Genomic DNA, 23,252 nt, shown 5'->3' with positions numbered 1-23,252 from the left:
TTTACAGTGATGTGAAGATAGAAGATCCAAGGATACAGGAGAACTTTTTTTCTCTGCACAGTCATTAAGGTCTACCTAAAGTCAGGTCAGTGAACAAGTACCTACTGAGAACTGTGGCTAACTTGAAAGTACAGGACAGGAAAAAAAAAAAAAAGGATTTTGACACTTTTTTCTAATTTATTTACAATCATTTTAATACCTTTGTGCTGAAGTGTGCGACTTTGACAGGTGTTTCACTGAATACTGGCCATATTTTAAATAACAGCAAATGCTGCCATCTAACGGTACCTAATCCCTGAACAAAAGCTGTCGGCTCATTCCAGCTCTCAAAGAACAAAAGAAATAGTTTTCACCTCACAAGCATCACTCTGCGTGAAACAACCCAATCCAGACAGGAGCAGGTCTCAAGCAGAGCCACCAAATACCTCTGCATCCCTCTGCCCTGGGATGCAGCTCCTGAGTGCAAATTCCTGAGTTAAGCTAAGAGGGCTGAAAACTTTCTTCATCAACCATTTTTTTTTCTGAACTGCTGCTGGTTCTGGAAGTAATCAGTCATAGAATCATTAAAGTTGGAAAAGACCTCCAAGATCATCAAGTCCAACCCTTTAGTCAAACACCACCATGCTCATTAAGGCACAGCACTAAGTGCCACATCCACTTGTCTTTGAAAAAATTCCAGGGATCGTGACTCCACCAGTTCCCTGGGCTGTCAAAGCTCAACCATAATAAAGCCAGTTCAAACCATACTGTATCTGAACTTTTTAATTCTTCAATTTCCTGTGCCTTTATTTGTCCTGAAATTAACTTAGATTTTACTGTCATATTTAATAGTATTTAAAATAGAAATTACATTAAAAGTTGAGTAATTACCTTATTGTTCCTGCAACTCTTGGCCTGAAAATGCTAAATCTTTTTGGATTCCCTGGAAAAAGTGAAACATTTTCAGTTTTTCTTGTACTAATACGTAGCTACTTTTGGAAAATTATTTTATGGTGGTTTTACCCCTCTAAGAACATATTATGTCCTGTAATGAATGAAACTGAAAATACTCATCACAAAACAGACAAAAACATGTTAAGCATCTGAACTTTTTATTGAAGAATCTAAACCAGTTGTATTTTATTAGTGGTTCTGAATCCACCATGACACTTCATCTGAACAAGCTAAACTGCAAAAGAATCAGCAAAATGTTATACATTTTTCATGCATTTTTTTCAGAATCAATCAGATAAATGTTTCCCCTAACTTTTATTAAATGTTGTCTCATAAAATATACCATGAACTGCTTTTCAGATGACTAAGTAATGCTCTCAATGACATTTCGAGGGTGATTAAATCTTATGTACAATGATTCTCAAGATTTAGTAGAAGTAGTATCTCTTGTATAATATCCTTTGATTTTGATAACTATGAGTATGACAGTTTTCATCTGCTGAACGATACAAAGAATGAATTATATACAACTTTTATGCACAGGCAACTGAGAATGATCTGTTAAATCCATTTAGGTGCACATATAAAGACACCTCAAAAATTCTTAAGCATAAGCAAATCCACCCACAGGCACTAGGAGGAGATGGTCCCAAACCATCAAAATTAGAGGCTGATTATACTCAAGAGTCCTGAACGAGCTCTTTTACAGAAGCGCAGTAATTATTTATTTTTGCTACAATACAGCCTGGTTGGAAATATTGTTTATCTCTAAAGAGATATAAAATATTCTAGAGCCTTGTGTGTTTATAAATCTGTGCCTTTTATGGATTTCTTCCATAAAAACATGAACTAGGACAAAACTGGCAGTTGAGAAAATTAACCCATTTACTCCAGTAGCTGAGGAAAAGGGTTATATGGTTTGATTTTCCTCCAACATTTATTTCATAGTTGCTCAGATCTTAATTGTTTTAGGGAGAATTTGCAAATCTGAACAATTAGAATACTTCAAGGTTGCCATCATTATTCTAAATTTAGAGTATTATGCTCTGGGATATGGCCTCCATCTGAAAATAAGTGACTTTGGTTTACATATCAAAAATGCTGCAGCCTGGGGTAACCTTATATGTCCAGCCTTTTTGTTTCAGCAGTAGCATCGTAAAGCAAGGGGAGAGATGTGGAAGAAACAGACCGTGGTTTATGTATCTTCCTGCCACTACTTTCATTAAACATTGATACAATAAGCCTTTGCTTCTCCCGTGCTTCTTCTCCAAAAACAGCACTGTTATGTCTGCGACGGCGAAAGAAAGATGTATTTTTGAAAGAACGCTGTAACAAATACCTCCTGAAGGCCCTTTGGATAATAACTGCTGATACCTCCTCTTGTTTTCTTTTAAATGTAGAAGAAATTGGCCTGTGAGAAAATTTAGATGGATTGGCAGCCACAAATTTTTCTTCAATGAGTAATTTAAGTCTATCAAAATCTCCACATTCTCCCAAGACTCGTTTACTGAAAGCCAGCAAGATATCCAAGCAGTGGATCTTATCTCCACTCACTAGAGGGAGGTCCATGGATAGGAGCTGGATGTTATTAGGCTTTGGAATGCGCAAAGGTTCTGCCAGAGCATCTGCAAACTCTGAAAGGGCAGAATAGTCAATAAACTCTGTTGCCAGAGGATCAAATTTTCCCCATGTTTCATAAAACATATCAAAGTCATCCTCACAAAGAGGATCTGTGCTTTCTTCAGTGGCAACATTGAAGTTCTCTAAAATGACAGCTATGTACATATTTACAACAATGAGAAATGATATAATGACATAGCTTACAAAATAGAAAATACCAAATGTTTTATTTATGCAATTGGTTTTACATGACTGTGTTAAACCTAAGTTGGGAGCACACAAATCAGAGTCCCTTAACAAAGGGGCCAGAAGACCATCCCAGCCAGCTGATGTTGTAATTTGGAAGAGACAGAGAATGCTACCAGAAAAGGTTTGGAAATTGAAAATGTTATCAATCCCACCTTCCCAGGGAAGATAGGCAAAGTTTTCCATGCCCACAATGGCATAAATGAATATAATCAGGAAAAGCAAAAGGCCAATGTTGAACAGTGCAGGAAGAGACATCAGTAATGCAAACAGAAGGGTTCGAATTCCTCTCGCTCTTCGAACCAATCTCAGGATTCGGCCAATTCGCACCAAACGAATGGTTCTCAAAAGTGTAGGAGAGATGAACGTTTTGAACGCTTCAGAAACTCCAAGACCTTTGAAGGGAGAAAGAAAACTAAATGTTGTCAAACCATATTAGTCAAATTTATGTCTGCTTTGTTATATTCTGTGCTTTATGTATCAGAAGTAACACTGACCATATTACACCGCTTTCCACACAAACATCATCAATACTGCACCTGCTTACAAAACAGCTTAGGAAAAGAAAGACAAATTGATATTTCAGGATTAAAGAGTTATCAAGACTATGCTTGGTTTGGAAGGTGCATCCTCCCTGATTTCTCTAACTCAGAGGGGTGAAGGTAGGCATTCATTGCTCAAGTACTTAAAAATTCTTTTAGTTCTCTTCAGCTCCCGTGCTGGAAGTTATGGGGATTGCCTCCTAGCTGTCATCTGCTGCTTCTTTACAGGCCTGATCACATGCTAAATGTGAGGGTTTGATTAATGCTTGGTACTTGAAGGAGAGCAGAGAAGACCAAGAGGATTATAAAGAAAAACTATCTTTTAGTATTTATCCCCCATTACACCTCATTCTTTGACCCTACTAACAGAGTAATGGTACAGAGCAATGCAAATGATTACAAGCAGAGGAGTTAAGGAGTCATCATTTTCCTGGGTTGCACAGGACAGCAAAGGGTTACTGTGCTCAGGCACGAAACAGAGAACCCAGAGCAGTTTGTCTTTCCTGTCCTTTATTCTGTGCTATAACCTGAGCCTGAGGGGGAAGCACAGACCAAATAAACTGTACAAGAAATTAGAGCTATACACGGCCCTTTGCAGAGGAAATGATCCACATCTAGTCTTATTTGCAAAGCCAGAAAACCCCAAGACAGTTTAAATGAGACTTTTCACAGTCACAGATAGTGTCCCAGATTGAGAATGGTGCTGAGTAACTATGTTTTCCTGAGCTTTCTAAATCATCAATCAGGATCTGTCTTCTTTAAAATAGGTCCTGGTGAAATAAAAAAATCTTTCTCATTTTTCATGCAAATGAATTTTTAACATGAATTTTTAACATGAATTTACTTTTACTGTGAAAACAATAGTTATCATGATAGCATGTAAATTGAAAGCATAGAAACAGTCAGACAACACGTTAAGCACATTAATTTAGAAAAGATGTTAATTATTAAATTTCTGCTCTGATAATTACTCAATAAAACATACTTTAAGAAAAGTAAAAATTGAAAACTCCATGTACCTTTCAGTACCATGAAAGAATATATGGGAAAACAAAAATACATCCTTTCAGAAGGAATCACTTAGCATATACTTTGAAAAAGTACAGTGGATCTGGAATTTGTTTATGAAATTCATGTAAGTGGTTACTTCATAAGGAAATTTGGCTCAATATTGGTATGACACATTACCTGATTTAGTGATTGGTACTTACTGACTATTGAAAGGACCACAACACTAAAATCAAATAAGTTCCAGCCGCTTTTGAAGTAGTGCTGTCTTAAGGCCAGTATTTTCATGACACATTCCGCAGTAAATATAGCCACAAAAAAATAATTGATTTTATTAAGAACTTCCTTGGTGTCTCCCTGGTTATTTTCTGCCATCATAACAACCATGTTTAGGCAGATCAAAATCACAACGACGATGTCAAATGCTTTGTGCTCTACGATATCAAACAGCAATCCCAGGAATGCATTCTGTGGAGAGAACAAGAAATGCTTGATGTTACTTCTAGGACCCAGCCTGCATTCAAATAATGATCAGTAATTTGTACTTAGAACAAGAACTGAAGGCAACATAAACTTAAGAATAATCTACTTAAAGCAATATTAGGTGATTTCTTTAGATCTTCAACGAAAACTCACAGTACTTGGCTAAGTATATTCAGGCATCAAGCAAGAACATTGGCATGAATGTATATATATATGTATATATGTATATATATTTCAGGAAAACATTCAGAGTACATTGTGATTCCTCTTTTAATAGAAATACTCATTGAAGCAGATATTTTACTATAAGCAATTCAAATTAAAATGTCATAAGCAATAAAAACTCTGAATAGTTACCATGAAAAGCCAAGCCTGGAAATAAATTTAAGAAACCAAAAGAAATAAAGCATAGGATTATTTAAAAGCAAATAACTGCCATGGAGAATGTCCTAGTCTCTATTCATTCTCACCTGCAATAATCCAATCTAGTTACAGAAGCAATGTAACGCAACATAAGTAATCAAAAGGTAATGGCATGACTATCAAATACTTAATACGAACCTGTATAAACAGGTTGTATATTTTAATAGGTCATAAACAAGATATAAATTTCCCTAATTATTGCCCACAAAGAAAGACTCTTTTAGGGGGAATTAGGAAAGAGTAAAATGTAAATACTACATTGAATAAAGAAGATGATGGGCTCTAATGCAAAGTTGATTTCCCTGTGCCTGGCTACTGAGTTCAAATATGGTCACCATCATTGTATCTTCTCTCATGTTCTACTTAAGATGGTCTCACCGATGGTCTTGGGATGGGTTTTTGAGGTTTCTTGGATCCAAGCTTTTTTAAGGCATTATAGTACTTTTTCTGTTCCTCAGTCAGAAATAGATCTTTTACACCTAAGTAAAGGGAAAGAATATTGTTGTTCAGCTGAAGTTTAAGCAGTTCCCTAAATAAATACAAGCAAATTTCTGTAAAAAAGGGTAAGTTATAGCTGTCCTGAGTGGGACCTAAGAGAGCACAGAGACAAACTGTGTCTTCACCATTTCTCCTTTTCCCCTTGATCTTTGAAATGATGTACTGGAAAGAGTTGATCTGGGTTTGATCATGAAAGTCTAGTCTAGGCAGTGTTGCCAAGTCAGTTCCCTCAAGTGAGAGAGCCTTTCTGAAGTTTTACAAATCTATTTCATAGTTTAAAAATGACATAAGATGCATCAAGGAGTGAAATACTTTCTAGTTTTGGGGAAGGTAGAAACTGAAGTGTGTTGCTGGACTAGCAGGTAAATGGAGGATGATGGGACCCAGTTCTACAGGGGGTTCCTGACAATGAATTTCTTATTCCCATCTACACCCCCTGTATTACTTATCCCCATCTGCACCCCCTGTAGTACTTAGCAATCCCTTTGAACCCAGGATTCAGAAGCCACTCATCAATCATAAAAGGGACAAGGAAAACCTCAATTTTTTATTGGACATGGCAGGGGAACATAGTTATCAAAGATGAGGAAAAGCTGAGGTATTTAACACCTTCTTTACCTCAGTTTTCAACAGTAAGACATGTCCTGAGGACAGCTGTCTTCTGGGGCTTATAGAAAGAGATAAGAAGCTGAATAGTCCCCCTGTAATCCAGGAGGAAACAGTTTGCGACCTTTTGAGCCACTTTGATCCTCACAATTTTATGGGATGAGACGGGATCCACCCAAGGGTGATGAGGGAGCTGGAGGAAGAGCTCGCCAAGCCACTCTCCATCATTTCCCAATGGCCCTGGCTCTCTGGGGAGGTCCCAGACAATTGGAAGTTGGCAAATGTCACAAGAATCCACAAGAAGGGCCAGAAGGAGGATCCGAGAAACTACATGCCTGTCAGCCTGAGTTCAGTGCCTGGCAAGGTTATGGAGCAGATCATCCTGAGTGCAATCACACAGCACCTAAAGGATGGACAAGGGATCAGACCCAGCCAGCATGGGTTTAGGAAGGGCAGGTCACATCTGACCAACCTGATCTCCTTTTATGATCAGGTGACCCTCCTGGTGGATGAGGGGCAGGCCTTGGATGTGTCTATCTGGACTTCAGCAAAGCCATTGACACTGTCTCCCGTAATATACTCCTGAAAAAGTTGCAGCCCTGCTTGGACAGGGGCACTCTGTGCTGGGTTAAGAACTGGCTGGAGGGCCGGGCCCAGAGAGTGCTGGTGAATGGGGCTGCATCCAATTGGGATCCAGTGGTGTCCCCCAGGGATCAGTGCTGGGCTTTATCGATGATTTAGATGAGGGGATTGAGTCCATCATCAGCAAATTTGTAGATGACACCAAGTTGGGAGGGAGTGTCGACCCGCTGGAAGGCAGGAGGGCTCTGCAGATGGACCTGGATAGGCTGGAGAGTTGGCCTGATTCCAATGGGGCAAGGTTCAACAAGGCCAAGTTTTGAGTCCTGCACTTTGGCCACAACAACCCCCTGCAGCACTACAAGCTGGGCACAAAGTGGCTGGAGAGCAGCCAGGCAGAAAGGGACCTGGGAGTGCTGATTGACAGAAAGCTGAACATGAGCCCGAGTGTGCCCAGGGGGTCAAGAAGGCCAGTGGATCCTGGCCTGCTTCAGAACAGTGTGGCCAGCAGGAGCAGGGAAGTGATCCTTCCCCTGTACTTGGCACTGGTGAGGCCACACCTTGAGTACTGTGTTCATTTCTGGGCTCCTCAGTTCAGGAAGGATATTGAGGTGCTGGAGCAGGTCCAGAGAAGAGTAACCAGGCTGGTGAAGGGAGTTGAACACAAATCCTATAAGGAGAGGCTGAGGGAGATGGGACTGCTTAGTCTGGAGAGCAGGAGGCTCAGGAGAGACCTCATCGCTCTCTACAACTACCTGAGAGGAGGTTGTAGCCAGGCGGGGGTTGGTCTCTTCTCCCAGGCAACTATCAGTAAGATAAGAGGGCACAGTGTTAAGCTCTGCCAGGGGAGGTTTAGGTTAGATGTTAGAAGGAAATTCTTTACATAGAGGGTAATCAGGCACTGGGATGGGCTGCTCAGGGAAGTGGCAAATTCTCTGTCCCTGGAGGTTTTGAAGGTGAGACTGGATGTGGCACTTAGTGCCATGGTCTAGTAACCACAGTGGTGTTTGATCAAGGGTTGGACTTAATCATAGAATCATTTAATCAGCCAGGTTGGAAAGGACTTCTGAGATCATCAAGTCCAGCCCTTGATCCACTACGTACATGGTTGATGATCTCAGAGGTCTTTTCCAACCCATCTGATTCTATGATTCTACTCTATGATACAGGTAAATTGCTAAAAACTTTGACAAAAAGGGAATTCTTCTTTCCAAAACTCGGTTTAAAATGTTATTACTTTAAATTTATCCAGTTAAACAATTATTTCAAAATGTTAGACATCTACATGTCAAACCACCATTCACTTAAACTGGGATTACAGGAGACCCTGAGTTAGCTCCAGTAGTACTTATCTTTTTCCTTTGTTGGTTAAAATTGTTGATAACCACTCCAACAAAAAGGTTCAGCATGAAGAAAGATCCAAAAATAACGAAAACCACAAAGTATATATACATGTGTAAGCGTGCTTCAAACTGTGGCTGTTCATAGATCTGTTAAAAAAACAGTCAAACCAGAAAAATAATATTGGTAAAAATGAGATGATCACAGCTTTACCATTTCCAATTTATAATAACGGATCTTTTTGTTGTCATTAAAGATAAATTATTTCCACCCATTTAAATCTTTATCTGGATGTACAAGTAGAACCACTGTCTTGGTCTATCTTGCTACTGATTGTAAAGATTATGACAAACAGAGCTATAGAGACAAATCCAGCTTTAGCAAATTTTTAAGTAATAAATAACCAGTTCCAATCAGAAGGGATCAGCTCAAGCTCAACATAGTGTTGAACTGCCATCCTCTGGAATGCTATCCCAGACAAGAGGCAATTCTAAAGCCCCAGCTCACTCAGATCAGCCCTACAAGGAACAACCCTGTTAATCAGCAGCTATTTCACTACAGTCAAGAGCACACAGACTGAATGAGTGAGAAAAATGTAAATTCAGGTAAATATAGAGAAGTTAAAATACACTGTCCCGGTAAGAGAGTGAGGAACAACACATGCAAATAGGGAGGAAATAGGGAGGATGTCAAGCATAGGGAAGAGAAACTCCTGAAATAACTGCTCTAGCTGCATGCTGTTTCAGTTCTCCTGTACGCGTTTGAAAAGGAAGAAAATTTGCACAGTCCCTTCAAGACCTTCTGTATTCTGTTTCCAAAAGAGATTTGCACAAAGCTTGCAACACCTTCCCCTCTGCATTCCTGACATAGCAGGCTTTTGTGTGGTGTCACTCTGCTTTGACTTGTTTCTTTTGTCTAATTTCCAGATTTTTGTTACTCCAAGGATTATTGTTTCACCGTGCAGTTTGATGCATTCAACCACTTGGATTTTTGCTTTGATGTTGCAAATAAAGATGAAAAAGTAATTGCATGGATGGAAAAGGGAAGAAGAAAAGGGAAAAGAACTAAAACCTCATTGTAGTGACATACCCCACGTGAATCCACTGCTGCATACATAATCTCCATCCAACCTTTAAAAGTTGCCTGAAAAAATGCATTATTAAGTTTGTTACAGCTATGAAAATAAAAACAGGTATAGCTAATATAAATGTGTTGATAGCTGTGGAAAATGAGAAGTGTGCTATAAAAAATGTGTATAATTTCTAAAGATCTGCTTGGAGGTATCACTGGAGTTTAGTAAAGACAAAAAAAAAAGAACTTGCTGAAAATTAAACAAAAACAAACAAAGAAACAAACAAAAATATTTCCTAAAAATAACAACAATAACAAAATCATGATGCTTGTGAAAAGTGTCTTAAATTCTTGTTAAATTAAGAGTGTTTTGTAAAAAAAAAATAAAATTGGTAAAACTTTCAGCTTAGCTTGCAAATATAATATGAAAGGATAAAAACAATTTCTTAGCTCACAGCAGACAATTCTTTCCTGCAATTTTTAGCAACTCTGCAGAATGATAAAACACTTTGGAGGATCCAGGACATAGAACTCCTTGAAAAAAAGATACAGGGATAACAGCCAATCTAATAATTGCCTTTCTCTCCTTTCTTGGGGTGTTAGGGAGCTCAGTAAATTAGTATTCCAATCCTTCATAACTTCCACAGGAAAAGAAAATTTAAATGAACTGTGCCCTGATTTTCTTTCTCATCCACTCTGAACTAGACAAAATAAGAATAGTTTTAATTCAGTAACCTGCAGACTATTTCAGGCTTAGTGTGTTAATCAAAATGAAAACAAAACTGAAAAGCCATGAAACAGAGATCTTGATTTTAACACAAGGTTGCACATGTTCTTTAGGAGGAACTGAGCAGGTCACAGATAAGGAAAATACATATAGAAGTTAAAAAAAATCCCCAGTTCCCATGGGATAAACAGAGGCATAGTGGTGTCCCATGGCTGGGCTGCTCAACCCATTTCCTTGAAGAAACCAAAACTGGTAATCTTTTTAATAGAACTTACCACTTGGAGCAGAGCCAAGTATCCTATCCCAACATTATCAAAGTTTACAGGATAATTTGTCCAATTTCCACCATAGGTAATACAATCAGTTTCGTTATTAATGAGACTGATATCTCCTTCTTGGAGTATGCATTTTGCAAATCTTCTCCCAAACCATTTTACTCCTAGAATGTTAAATAGGAGCCAAAAGACAACACAGACGAGCAAAACATTGAGGATTGAGGGGATAGCTCCGAGGAGTGCATTGACAACAACCTGAAGGAAATGAATGAAAATAATAATGCATTTTATGTTGTCATTTTCTTAAAAATCTTCAAATGCAGCCATTACAAAATATTCACACCAACCCCCAATATCTTTACCTTTATCCCTTCAAATCTTGACAAAGCTCGTAGAGGCCTCAATGCCCTAAGAGTCCTGAGAGATTTCAGGCCACTCCTGGAGGAACAAGGTGATACACCTTTGGAATCAGGATTCAGTCCCCAGGAAACAAATGACAGCTGTGTTCATAGAATTGGAGCTGGGGTTATTAAATAGTAAACAAAATTTCCCTTGTTTGTGTTAGCAAACAATTATTACCTGAATGTTATAATATCTTTGACCATCAAGTCAAATTAAGAAAATGCACATTCCAAGTTACTGTAATATAATTTTACTTCATTAGTTTCTAATATATGAAAACAAATTGGGTTTCCTTCATTCTAATTAAAAATGGTTTTTTTCCTGTTTTGTTTTTTTCTTTTTCAAATCCAGTTCATACAATTTTTTTGATAGCTAATATGATAACCAAGTTGCTAATTATGGTACTCTGATACACTGCCAAACCAGAAAGGGTTTTCATCACCAAAGATGGTGATGTGGAAACAAAAATTATTTTTAAAAAATTTATCCAATATTTTAAATTTTTCTAAGAGAAAAAAAATAAATTAAAATGTTAGAAAAAATTTTTAGTAATTAGGGAATTTTTTGACTGTTCATGATTTGTCTCTTCTCTCCTAGTTGAAATTCTTGCACTGTTGTCCAACCACTGGATCTTTTCATACCTTTCCTCTGATTTGGACAGCATTGCTATTAAGATTAGAAAACCAAAATTGCTAAAGTTATGCTACATGTTCTTTATAAATAGCCATAAAAGGTGATATCTAATAAAAGTTTCTTCAACAACTTCTGATTACTACCAAAAATTTCTATTTAAATTTGTCCTAAGGTCTCTTTGGATTCCAGGTTTTTCAGCTTTTGGAAGCTGTCTTTCCCACCTGCAGTTACTCATAATAAGAATTCACATGTAGTTAGGCAGATAGAAAATGTCAAAAATCAAAATGTATGACCAGCTGAATATAATACTTACACATACAATGACAAAGTCAAGCAAACACCAGCAATTTGTGAAGTAACTGTGCAATCCATAAGCTACCCATTTCAGAAGCATCTCCATCAAAAAGATGTAGATAAATATTTTGTCAGCATAATCTAGGATCATTTTCAGTGTATCTCTCTTGTGCAGGTAAATATCTTCAAATGCCTGAAATTTCAGAATTCAGTTATAAAGCAGGTCAGTAGCTGTATGGAAAATTATTTTTAAACTGCATAAGACTATACAGTTTGTCTTATTATACTTTGTCTGATTACAACCATTTCATATTAAATTATGGGCAACCACCACTTTGTTTTATACTTAAAAGTAAAAAAGTGCTAAGAAATTTTAGACTGTCTTCTAAACCCCAGGTTTAGCCTTGTAACTAACACATAAGTGTATGAAGAACTATGTTCCCTGAAAAACTACAATTCTATATATTTAAATCCATATATATATAAAACTATACAAGTGGGAGAAAGCCTTATAAAGTTTAGGGATTCTTCCTTGCAGGAAGAAATGTCAGAGTATAAAAACAATTAAATACTATTATTTTTCTTTCCTGACAACAATCAATTCAAACTTTAAGAAAATAAATGCAATTTACCAGTGCTGCGCTGCTCAATACTATCATAAAAATCATAAAATATTCAAATCTGCTGTGATTAACAATTCTGTAGCAGGTTTTCCTGAAGTTCCACCAAGTTCTGCCTGGAAACTTAGTGATATCCACTACACAACATGGGAAACATTTACCACACTCTGAAAAGAGAAAGAACAGTCTATTGGTTCCATGGAAAATGCTGAGACATGAAATCAAGAAAGTATAAGACATCTTAAAGAGAGTTTCTACAGACTAGAGAAAGAATGTGCTGTTTTACTTATGAGGTGATGCTGTGGTTAAAATTATCTCAAACTAAAGAAAAGAAAAAACTTGTATGCCATGATCTCTTTTAATAGAGCAACTCATACATGGAAAAAAAGAGTGTTGCTTTTTTTGTCTTTCTGCAGAAAGGCTTATGGGTACCAAAAGAAACCCACACCTTTACTTTCATATACGTTTATTATCTGCACTTCTTCTTTTTGTTTTGAAAAGAGGTATTACATTAGTTAATTCTTATTTTTAGTGATCATTTCACTTTGTTGCACTGCAGAGACATTACAACTACACTCCCTGTTCACTGCTTTCCACCAGAAACACTCTTCAGGAATCTGTAAAGGCAGCAGGATTGAACCATGAGAGTCAACGGAGTCTGAGGAGAAGTTCAGGTAATCAAAGGTAAATGTCAACACTGGGATGAGCAGGAAAACAGATTCTGCTAATTTGGACATGTTCCAAGTGGATATTTTTCAACACTGGTTCATCTGGTGTTAGCATAATACAGAAAAGATTCTTACTTTCTCCAAAACAGTCCTTAGGCAGGTGTGAGTTTTTAGTCTGGGAAAACATCTCCAGACCAACAGCTGGATCCACAGTGCTGGCTTCAGAAAAGTTACAGGCAGCATCAAATTTCTGCATGGGAGAAAAAAAAAAAAGAGGAGAATTTTTTTGCTTTTCATTAATAAGGTTAACAAGCCTAATATAGATGAAATTTATCATACCCAAACCCCCTCCCCAAAAGAATTCTGTAGTCTATAAATTACCTTATTGCTTCTGAACTATCAACTTAAAACTACTACAAATAATAGGACAGAAAAAGTCAATGCCCACTTTTAAGTCAATGCCCACGGGTTTAAGTTAAGAAGTTTCTTGGTTTCTTCTACTCATCTAAACAGGATATGCAGGGACAAAACGACTTTCTTATGCTACAACTTGGGAGAGAAGTCTGACTTCTTTAGGCCAATTCGATTCTCTTTTCATTTTCAGAGGTACAAACCACATCTCAAAAAGCTTGAAGATGGGAAGGCCTGACAGGATAGAAATGTATGTATGGTCCTGCAATGGGTTTCTGCTGCTGGGTTTTGGTACCTGGGAGGTGTGGCAAGGGGGGCTACAGGGGTGTTTTTTTTTAAACCTGCCAGAAGCTTCCTCTGTCTCTTGGAGCCAATGCCAGCTGGCTCCAGGATGGACTCCTGCCGCTGGCCAAGGCCAAGCCAGTTAGGGGTGACAGTGACCCCTCTGTGATAACATATTTGAGAATGTTGAGCAGAAGGAATTCCAGCTAGGGAAGAGTGGAGTGAATGAGCGTTAGCAATAAATTTAAGTACTATCCCCACTTTGAGTCTGTTTTGCCTCTGAAGGTAATCAGCAAATGATCTCTCCCAGCTCTTATCTCAACTCATGAATCCTTAGCTGTCTTTTTTTTTTCGCTTTCCTTTGTCCAGTTGCAGAGGGAGAGTGAGAGACCTGCTTTATTAGGTACCTGATATCTGGCCACAGTCAACCCATCACAGATCTACAGATCACAAAGAACTGTAATTACTGGTAGGTAACCTACAAACTTAGAAAACTGAAGACAATAAGGAAATCAAGTATAAGGAAAAAAAAAAAAAAAAGAAATCTATCAGCCATAATGTGTAAGTGCCCTGTATATCACGGAAAGGGAAGGCATGAGGACATATATAAGAATGGGAAGCCAGAAGAAGGGAGAATTTCCTCTTCCACAACAGCCATGATGCTCTACTCTAATCTAAGGAGTTATGGAATCTTCACCATATACAAAAATGCAATTATTTAAATTAATGGGCACTGTAATGTTTTCAATATTATTTTTAAATATAAATATATTTCAAAAATGTATAACAAACAAAAAGTCTGGCAACTGTGCCTAGAACCAGAAATGCTAATGGGGTTAGACTTCTGGAGGTAATAATTCAGAAAGATGCTGAACTTCCATTGAATTTTCTGGATCACTGGGGGCAAGTCATGATTCTCCACCTTTTTTTGATATGGAACTGTACTGTATTAGAATATTAGAATGAGCTGGGTTTCTATACTAGAAGAAGCATGGTTGTTTAGGGAACCATTTCGAGAGAGCACATTTTTGCATTCAAGAATGACAGCAAACAGAATTATCCATAGAAACGAATAGCATCTCTCAGACATGCTTAAAGAAAGTGTGTTTCCTGGTTAATTTCTTTTTACCTCTTTTGTACAAAATAATACATGAATTACACCATTAACCATGGTTATTGATGAGAGACAAACCTCCATGCTATTACTGCCTCTACAGAGATGTGCCACCTGCACAGGGATTATACTTGCAACTCTTCAGAAAATCCCAGCCTGTCCTGTCATTGCTGAATTGAAAAACAGCTGTGACAGTCTGAATCTCTAGCACATTCCACAAGATCATAAAAGTTAGAATTACCTCTTTTTGCTCTTGCTTTTCATGTGTTACTGTAAAAACATGTATTGTTTCAGGAGTCCCAGAAATCTGACTGAAGCTGCCTGAACTCCACCGCTGTTCTCTATTTCTTGACGTGGCTCCCTACAGAAAATAATGGAAACCTTCCTGACAGTCATTCTTAACAGTCAGAATTCTTTTACAAAATCTAAAAATCCACAAAATTTAGAATCACAGAATAGTTTGGGTTGAAAGGGACCTTAAAAATAAACTAGTTCCAACCCCTCTGTCACGGGCAGAGAACCTTACACAAGTATGTTTATCTTTTATAGATAATTAAATGATACCCTCAAAATGCTTGTAATAGAATGGTTTCTTCCTCAGTTTCAAATACTGTGCTCCTGAGGTTTTGCTGGGGAAATGTATCATTCCCCAAGAAATAAATTTAGCCCATGGATGGATTTCTGCCTCCAATTAACCTTTGCAGCTGGACCCCAACAGCCTCATGCTTCCAGTTACAGGCAGAAGACCTAAGTGATCCCAGACAGTTCTCAATCCTTTTGTCTTCACAAATTCCAGGAAAGGTCAGAGTCCACTACAGCAGAGAACAAGGTTTTGTCATCAAATGCTTCTGGAATATTGGAAATGGCCACAGATGATTCTAAGGTGATCAGCTATTTTTGCTTCTTTGAGAACTTGTCCAAAGACATTCCACTGGCATTGCTTCCTAATATGACCAAACCCATAGGAAATGGCAGCTGAGAAGTGACATATAAGCAGCAGCAGAGGCCTGCCTGCCAAAACGTTTAAGATAAAGGAGACAAAAAGAAGGAATGTCCGTCTTGGTCAAAACTTCATTTATCAGTTGACAGCAAGAGATGGAAACAAAACAGACCAAAGCAGAATTATGGCTCTCCTTGAAGAGAATGGTGACAAAGTGGATATTCAAAACCCCTTTGGAAAATGAAGACTATTTGGTAGTCCTTGCAATAGAAGAACAAAGAAAGTAAAATGGCATAAATGACAGAAGGGATACCATTTACTGTTGAGCCTTTGAGATGGCAATTACAGATGTAAGTTACAGTATTTGTTTTAAATATGAATAGTTCTTACCTGCTTTCTCTGTTCTGTTTCTGTGAATACAATGTGCTCATCATCACTTTGGTCACTGTAACTCTCTGCTGCTGCAATGGGAACACAGATACTGTGACTGCTGGAAATGTCTTCATATTTCCATGATATCGAGGAATTCTCTTCATTATGGTGAAACTCTGTGTCAAAGCCATTGTTGTCTATATATTTTCTGACATGTGTCATGGCATAATTATTATCCTCTAGGTTTGTGCCAGAAATTTCTACTAAAGTCTGCTTTTTGTCTGTCTTTTTGAGGCTTCCTTTCATTTTTTTGCCACAAGGATCCAGAATTCTGTCTTTCACAGACTTCAGGCCCTTGTAAATCCGTGCAAGGGCAATCTGACATTTATTCCCTTCTCCAGGTTCCTCTTGTCCCCCTGAGGCGTCAGTATTGAAGGAACTCAGCAGCAAGGCAATGAACAAGTTGAGCACCTTAAAATAGTTAAAGTAAGTTAGAGGCACTACTGCTAACAGAAAAGACACTTCAGAAACCCTCAGTCTTGCTTTCATCAACCTTTGCCATGAAATTATTTACTATTATACTGCAATATTGTCATAGTACAATATGGCCCCTTCTGGAAGGAATGGCAGGAGAAAAAGGAAGGAATGAGGGTTTGGGTATATCAAATATATTTTCACCTGCTGTGATGTCCATAATGTATGAGGAGATAGAAATGTTGAAAACCAGCAAAGACACATTTGAATAACATCACCATCAGAAAGGTTCTGGTGTAGAGCAACAAACCAAGCAGATGAAAAAGATTTTGTCTTCCAGTACATTTACATTAGATCCACTATATGTCATAGAAACCAGAAAATCTGGGTATGGTAAACTCTTGATAATACAAGGACAAGTTGATAAGCATTAAAAGCACTGAACAGTTTGGTTACTGGATCCTATCAACACAAAAGATGCTTACATCAGACATCACATTATCAGAAGCACTGCACTTGTATTCTCTGGGTAGAGGGAATAATTTTGTATTGCTTCTACCTCTTGTGTGAGAAAGTCAGGGAAAAGTAAAAAAAAAAAAAAAGGACAAACATGTCAAATAACATCCAGATAAGAGGAGAATTTTGCGAATACTCTTGAAATGATAAAGTTTTCCTCTGAAAAAATCAGTTGCCAGTGTAACTGGGTGCATTCAGTAGGGACTTGGAATCAGCTTAAAACTCACCACCAGGTTTCCTATCACCAGGACTAGCAAGAAAATGGTAATACATTCCTCTTTTCCAGCCACTTCCATACATTCCCACATCATTTCAATCCATTCTCCACATAATATTCGGAATATAGTCAGGACTGAATGACTGAAATCCATCATATGCCAGCGTAAGGTTTTACTGGTGCTTATTTTATGGATTTTGTTTTCATAATCACTGCCCAGAAGCTGCATTCCTACTACAGCAAAAATAAATACGGTGATAGCCAAAACCAGAGTGAGGTTACTCAGAGCACCAAATGAGTTCAGAATTATTTTCATAAGAGTATTCAAGGCTGGCCAGTACTTTGCCAATTTGAATATTCTGATCTGTAAATAAACACAAGAGAAAAAAGGAAAGGTCAAGCACAGCCTAGAAATCACAGCCCACATAAAAACCAGATGCTGCATTTATCATGCTGCCTTTATTGCAGTATTTTTTTTTCCCAAAAAGAAAGGCTTTTAATTGTTTTGTTGTAAAAGTGCCATGCTTGAGTTCTGACAGTTAATATTAATGAGAGCATGAACTATCAAAAAAGGATTCAAATTGTTTGCACTAAGTTAGATATGAGAAAGTGCCATTCAAATAATGTTAAGAGCAAGAAAAAGATCAGGAATATAATGAAGTAGGTCATGGGTACTTGGAAAAGGTTATGAAATTACTGAGTTTTGATCAAATGCAGTAAGACAAATATTTTTTTATACTTCTCACCCAACAGACTTAAAATGGGATCTGAAAAGCCAAGTGGGACCTACCCTATGTACCCCCATGAGTAAAATGGAGGTAGTTAGTCAAATTGGCATTTAGGGCTGTGAAAAACTCTCAGTCATGATACACAAGGGGAAACAGAATTCAATTGCATTTTTAGGCTTGAGGAATGAAATGCTAAGAAGCATTTTGAAGTAATTAGTAAATTTAGCATTTAAAATGTGTGGTCAGGACATAAATACAAAAGTAACGTTATAAACAGACACCTCAGAATGATTCCTCTTTTTCCCTAGAATGGAGGAAAGCACTGAAGAGCCCTCAAGGCCAAGACTAAACCCTGAGAAAATCTCTGTTATTTCACAAATCTCAGCTCAAAGGGAAAAGCTGTGAAGGAACCTTTGCTATCCTTAAGCTCAGGAAATACTCAGGTAATATCTCCTCCTGATTGTAGGTCTGAGGTGTCGCTTATTTTACAAACCTCAGCTCAAAAGTAAAATCTGTTAAGAAACCTTTACTATCTATTCAGTGAAATGTTCATCTTTAATTACTATTTACAAGCAAAGAGAACTGATTTGACAGATTTATCAGTAAAATAATGAGAAGGTATTTTCCTGTAATCTTTTACAAATCTATACAATACATGTGCTTTTAAAAAATAATAAAGAAATCATTACCAGCCGGAAAGGTACAAAACTGGATCCAATGGTCAGTAGGCCAATCAAAACAACGAAGCTATCAAAAACATTCCACTTGTTCTGAAAATAGTAGTAGGGATCTAGAGCAATGATTTTCAAGATCATTTCTAGTGCAAAAATCAGGGTGAAGACCTGGAAGGACGAAAAAGAAATTCAGAAAAGGTCACTGAAGAAGTCTGTCTCCTTATGAGACTGTTCCAGCATAAATACAGGGTCATAACTCCATATTTACACTAATGTAGACCTCACTTACATCGTCACTTATAGTAATCAGTGGTATGGTATATGCTGGCATGTCAGGGTGCTCCATAGCCATAAATAAGGTATTCAAGATAATGCAAAACATGATAAAGAGATCAAAAAATGGATACAAAATCACCAATTTCATCTTCTTTTTGACTGCTCTCCAGAATGGACAACAATTCCAAATTAAGCACTTTTTTACAAAACGTTTCCACAATGCAAGACGTTTCTCTTTTGACCCTAGCAGAGAAAGAGGCAAAGTGAAATATGAATAATCCTATGTGGAATATCATAGTGGGAAGAGAAAAACAATCAGTCAGAGAAAAGATTGAAAAGAAACATCAGTCTCATGTGAGCAGAATGGCATCACTGAAAAAAGTTGTTTCACTCCTACTACACAAATTAATCACAGGCTATTGCAGGTCAGAATCAACAAATCTCAACATGACAGAAACAGAGGATATTACCCACCTCTTCATCTGTTTATTATTCTTTCCTGTGAGGCTGGTGAGGCCCTGGCACAGGTTGCCCAGAGAAGCTGTGGTTGCCCCTGGGAGTGTTCAAGGCCAGGTTGGATGGGACTCTGAGCAACCTGGTCCAGTGGAAGGTGTCCCTGCCCATGGCAGGGGGTAAGAAAGAGATGATCTTTAAGGTCCTTTGCAACACAAACCCTTCCATGATTCTATGAATACACTATTAAAGGATGATAAAGGATCTGCATCAAGGAGAAAAATCACTGTTTCAGGGAAAATGGCAACCTGTTTCCTGTGAGTTGAATCTGCACAGCCACGGGTGTCCACAGCTGAGGACAGGGTTATAAGTGAGGTTGGAAGAGAGCTCAGCAGATCTGTAGTGCAATCCCCTTCTCAAAGCAAGGTCAGACATCATCAGATCAGAGACTGCACCACCTGTTCCTCTGAAAATGGGCAAAATTTCTGCTTACACACACTTTGAAGTTCTCTTCTTTCAACCAAGTTGGTAAGGCATGATTTGCCCTTGGTTATTGCGAGTTACAGACACAATTACATGAGATATGAGAATATTTATGTTACTGAAATTTACATTTGGTGCATAATTTCCCCTCGTGGCTTTTAGAATAATGCTGAGTGTTTGAGACAGTTTGATCTCTCAGGTCACATTACACAATCCCATAGGAAAAATGACTTACCTGAAAGATCTGTAAGAATAGCAGCTGCACTCATTAACCTCTGTCTTCGTGAAGGATCATTAATAGAGTCCACTGACACATCACGAGACAGCAGGACCTGCCTCTTTGGTTAGAAAGACAATAGTATACCAAGGGAATTGGAAAAACTGACAATAATAAAAATTATTATTTTTCCAGCACTACCAGGCCTATCTAGATCTCTACTAATATTGAACTGCCCAAAACTAGGAATGGCACTACTTTTGTTTTCTTTAGAAGCCACAGAATGCTCAGCTCAGTGCTCCTGATGAGAGCTCAAGGACAGACAGGCCAATACTTGTATCTTATGGGATACACTGAATTATTATTAAATATTCAGATCATGACACATTAACACACACACTTTCTCAAGATTAAGTAGACAGTCACATAACACAGGCTGCAAAGAATATGTGAGACTGAGACAGAGAAAATAAGAAAGAATTTTACTGCAATTTCACAGAAAACCCTGAGTTGGAAGGGACCCACGAGGATCATCCAACTCCAGCTCTTCATTGAATGGCCCACGCAGGGATTGAACCCACAACCTTGGTTTTTACTAGCACCAGGCTCTAACCAAAGATTCTGGTATCAGGAAGGATATAATTAGACCTACCAGTTGAGAGGGAACCTTGACAGACTGGGAGTGGACTGACTGACCACATCACAGCGCCCAGTACCTCGGTATTCCCTCTCAGCACAACTTAATTCGCTTCATTTTCTTTTTGTGGGAAGGGTACAGAAGTAAGGATCTATCATAACATTACTTCAAACTTTATGATATGATGCTTTTTATTTACTTATTCTAGAAAACTGTTTTTCAGGGGAATGAAACTGATATCCTTGGACTCAGGGGCTTAATAATCTTTTTTTTTTTTTTTGCCATCTTGATATTTTAATGAAAAAAATAACCAAAATTTAGCTGATAGAACTGTCATAGAATGGACACATCAAATGAATTGACACTGACCTCATTACTGCTGCTCATCTGTCTTTAACTGAGGGAAATAACTGGGGATGAGAAGTCCTCTGAGAAACTGGGATTCAAAATAAGGATACGTACTAGAGGAGTAATCTATTCAAGTTTTTATAAACTGATTAAGTCCTACCAAAATGTTTCTACCTGATAGGTTTTTTTCTCTTTAACCTCACATCTTTAGCCTCTTTTATGATGAAAGTACAGAGTACATTGTGAGTCCTCAGTTGAAAAACCATCAGTGATTGCCACCTTTGTTGCAGTTTATATTTTTTTGACTAATGAAAGAACTCTACATCAGAGCATCTCACACTGCTTTGATCATGCTGTAGGCTTTCTTTTGTTTGTTTTGTTTCTTTGTTTTAACGTGAAATTATTTTAATATGAAATACTAATATGTACTACTGACATCCCAAAATATAATTTTCAGATTTCTTTAAAAAACAAGATATTACAATGAATACAAGGAGGAGAAGAAAAAAAAAAAATTAAGAAGAGGGGAAATCTTTTCTGCACGCTGAATTGTCCTATCACACCTAAGTCTAATGAATATATCTTCTATTTCAAATACTTACAAGCTCCCTGTGGCTGTGACCAGGCTGTGAATGAAATATTTCCTCCTTTTTCTTCTGGTCAATGGAAATTGCATTTTGTCCTAAAATAGGTGTTTCCTTATTACTCTCTCTTCCTTTTGAATTTTTCAAGTCAGCAAGTGGCATTTCAGATCCAACCTGCAAGACCTTACTGCTTTCTCCTGCAGCCAGCTCCTGTAAGAGAAAAGGCCAAAGGTCTGTCTATGAACACAAGGCAAATGCCAACACACAGACTAGGATAATTTTCAATTTATTTTCACTCATTAAATTACTATGTTGTCTGAATGCTTTGCAGTAACAATTGCTAGCTTTCCAATATTAAACGGTTATAAAAAGACAGGAGTACAAAACGCTATTCAAAATACTGAAAGACAAAACAGGGTTACTTGTCAGTGCCTGAAATTAAAGTTTGCCCTTGTCAGTTGAGATGTTTTGTCTCTGAATTACAGAATATTATGGTGTATCCTTTTCCTTCCCTTTTCTTGCTTTGAAAAGGACCTTGAGTCCAAAGACAACACAACACTAAAGGCTCAGTCTAAATCCTTTTCTTAAATACTAATCCTGTCAAAAGGAAAACAGAAGGAAGAAGAGCCTAAGTAAATCTTGGCAAGCTGGAATGTCAGGCAGGGAAACATTACAGACCTGTCAACAACTGTGGAGGAGGAACTTGGTAAAATGGTGGTGCCTTAAACCTTAATGATGAAATTGGATAGTTGCTAAAGAATATTTTATTATGTAATAATTTACAAACCTGTTCTTTCTCTCTAATTTGTTGAGCATCCTGAAGTAGTTTTCTCTTGGCCTCTCTTTCAGCTCTGTTTTGCTCTTCATATGCCATTGTTACCACAGCCAAGATCAGATTGAAGAGATAAAATGAGCAGAAAAAGATGACTGCCATAAAAAAAAAAAAGCTGGACACTCCAGATGTACGGATAATCTGTGAGGAAAAGGTAAATGTTGTGATATATTCTTAACAAACTACTATTGTCAATGCAATTTCAAACTAACTTTAAACAATTCATTTTCCTATTCAATACAAAGGCTTAACATACTGCACTATTTTCATTAAAAAACAGTAGGATCAGCCTCTGGTCCAAGTTATACAGAGGGTCTAGAAATACACCAAGTCAAGAGTTCTCTCCGCCTTTTTAGTACCAGTTGATTGGAAAATAAAAAGTTAAGCCAAAAGTTTCGGTGAGGAGTCAGGACTTAAAAGGAAGGGGAATGGAGAAGGCAACAAACCCTCCCACTCCCTGCAGCAGCAGTGAGCTCACTGGCTGGTTCTGCTGTATGTCCCAATCCTTTGGAGGTTCCATACTGATATTTCACTCTTAACCACTGACCCCAGTGTGTCCTCCTACAGAACTCTGGGCATTCACAGCAGGATTGTTCCCATTCGATGTCCCTTGCAGAAGGTGTTACAACTTAGTCACTTGAACCTACTTCCTTAATATTTACATGGATTTTGAAGGAAATGTGGTGTCAGTTAAAAAAGTACAGATTTTTCTAGTGGACATAAAG

General features: G+C 37.8%; 2 protein-coding genes across 2 annotated transcripts in view; both read right to left on the bottom strand.

Annotated features, from left to right (window-relative positions):
• LOC114069652 (sodium channel protein type 11 subunit alpha-like) overlaps positions 1-23,252 on the bottom strand; it is a 53,559-nt gene that overhangs the window by 18,280 nt on the left and 12,027 nt on the right. The gene's annotated exons all lie outside the window — the stretch shown is intronic.
• LOC114069651 (sodium channel protein type 3 subunit alpha-like) overlaps positions 1,998-23,252 on the bottom strand; it is a 34,202-nt gene continuing 12,947 nt past the window's right edge. Inside the window, exons 9-27 of the mRNA XM_027906591.1 lie at positions 22,483-22,700; positions 21,714-21,905; positions 20,145-20,247; positions 19,926-19,934; positions 18,987-19,216; positions 18,713-18,865; positions 17,306-17,659; positions 16,107-16,559; positions 13,105-13,219; positions 12,314-12,468; positions 11,685-11,874; positions 11,160-11,168; positions 10,715-10,812; positions 10,353-10,607; positions 9,369-9,422; positions 8,287-8,428; positions 5,634-5,734; positions 4,553-4,817; positions 1,998-3,194 (exon numbers count right to left, since the gene is read on the bottom strand). Of these exons, the coding sequence (XP_027762392.1) occupies positions 2,053-3,194; positions 4,553-4,817; positions 5,634-5,734; positions 8,287-8,428; positions 9,369-9,422; positions 10,353-10,607; positions 10,715-10,812; positions 11,160-11,168; positions 11,685-11,874; positions 12,314-12,468; positions 13,105-13,219; positions 16,107-16,559; positions 17,306-17,659; positions 18,713-18,865; positions 18,987-19,216; positions 19,926-19,934; positions 20,145-20,247; positions 21,714-21,905; positions 22,483-22,700 (4,238 nt within the window). The 3' untranslated portion in view covers positions 1,998-2,052. The remainder of the gene's footprint in view (positions 3,195-4,552; positions 4,818-5,633; positions 5,735-8,286; positions 8,429-9,368; positions 9,423-10,352; positions 10,608-10,714; positions 10,813-11,159; positions 11,169-11,684; positions 11,875-12,313; positions 12,469-13,104; positions 13,220-16,106; positions 16,560-17,305; positions 17,660-18,712; positions 18,866-18,986; positions 19,217-19,925; positions 19,935-20,144; positions 20,248-21,713; positions 21,906-22,482; positions 22,701-23,252) is intronic.

Source organism: Empidonax traillii, unplaced genomic scaffold (genome assembly GCF_003031625.1).
Source record: "Empidonax traillii isolate 1590-97213 ecotype Southwest subspecies unplaced genomic scaffold, ASM303162v1 scaffold1325:size547790, whole genome shotgun sequence".
NCBI classification, from domain to species: domain Eukaryota; kingdom Metazoa; phylum Chordata; class Aves; order Passeriformes; family Tyrannidae; genus Empidonax; species Empidonax traillii.
This window is presented reverse-complemented; position numbering and strand designations above follow the sequence as displayed.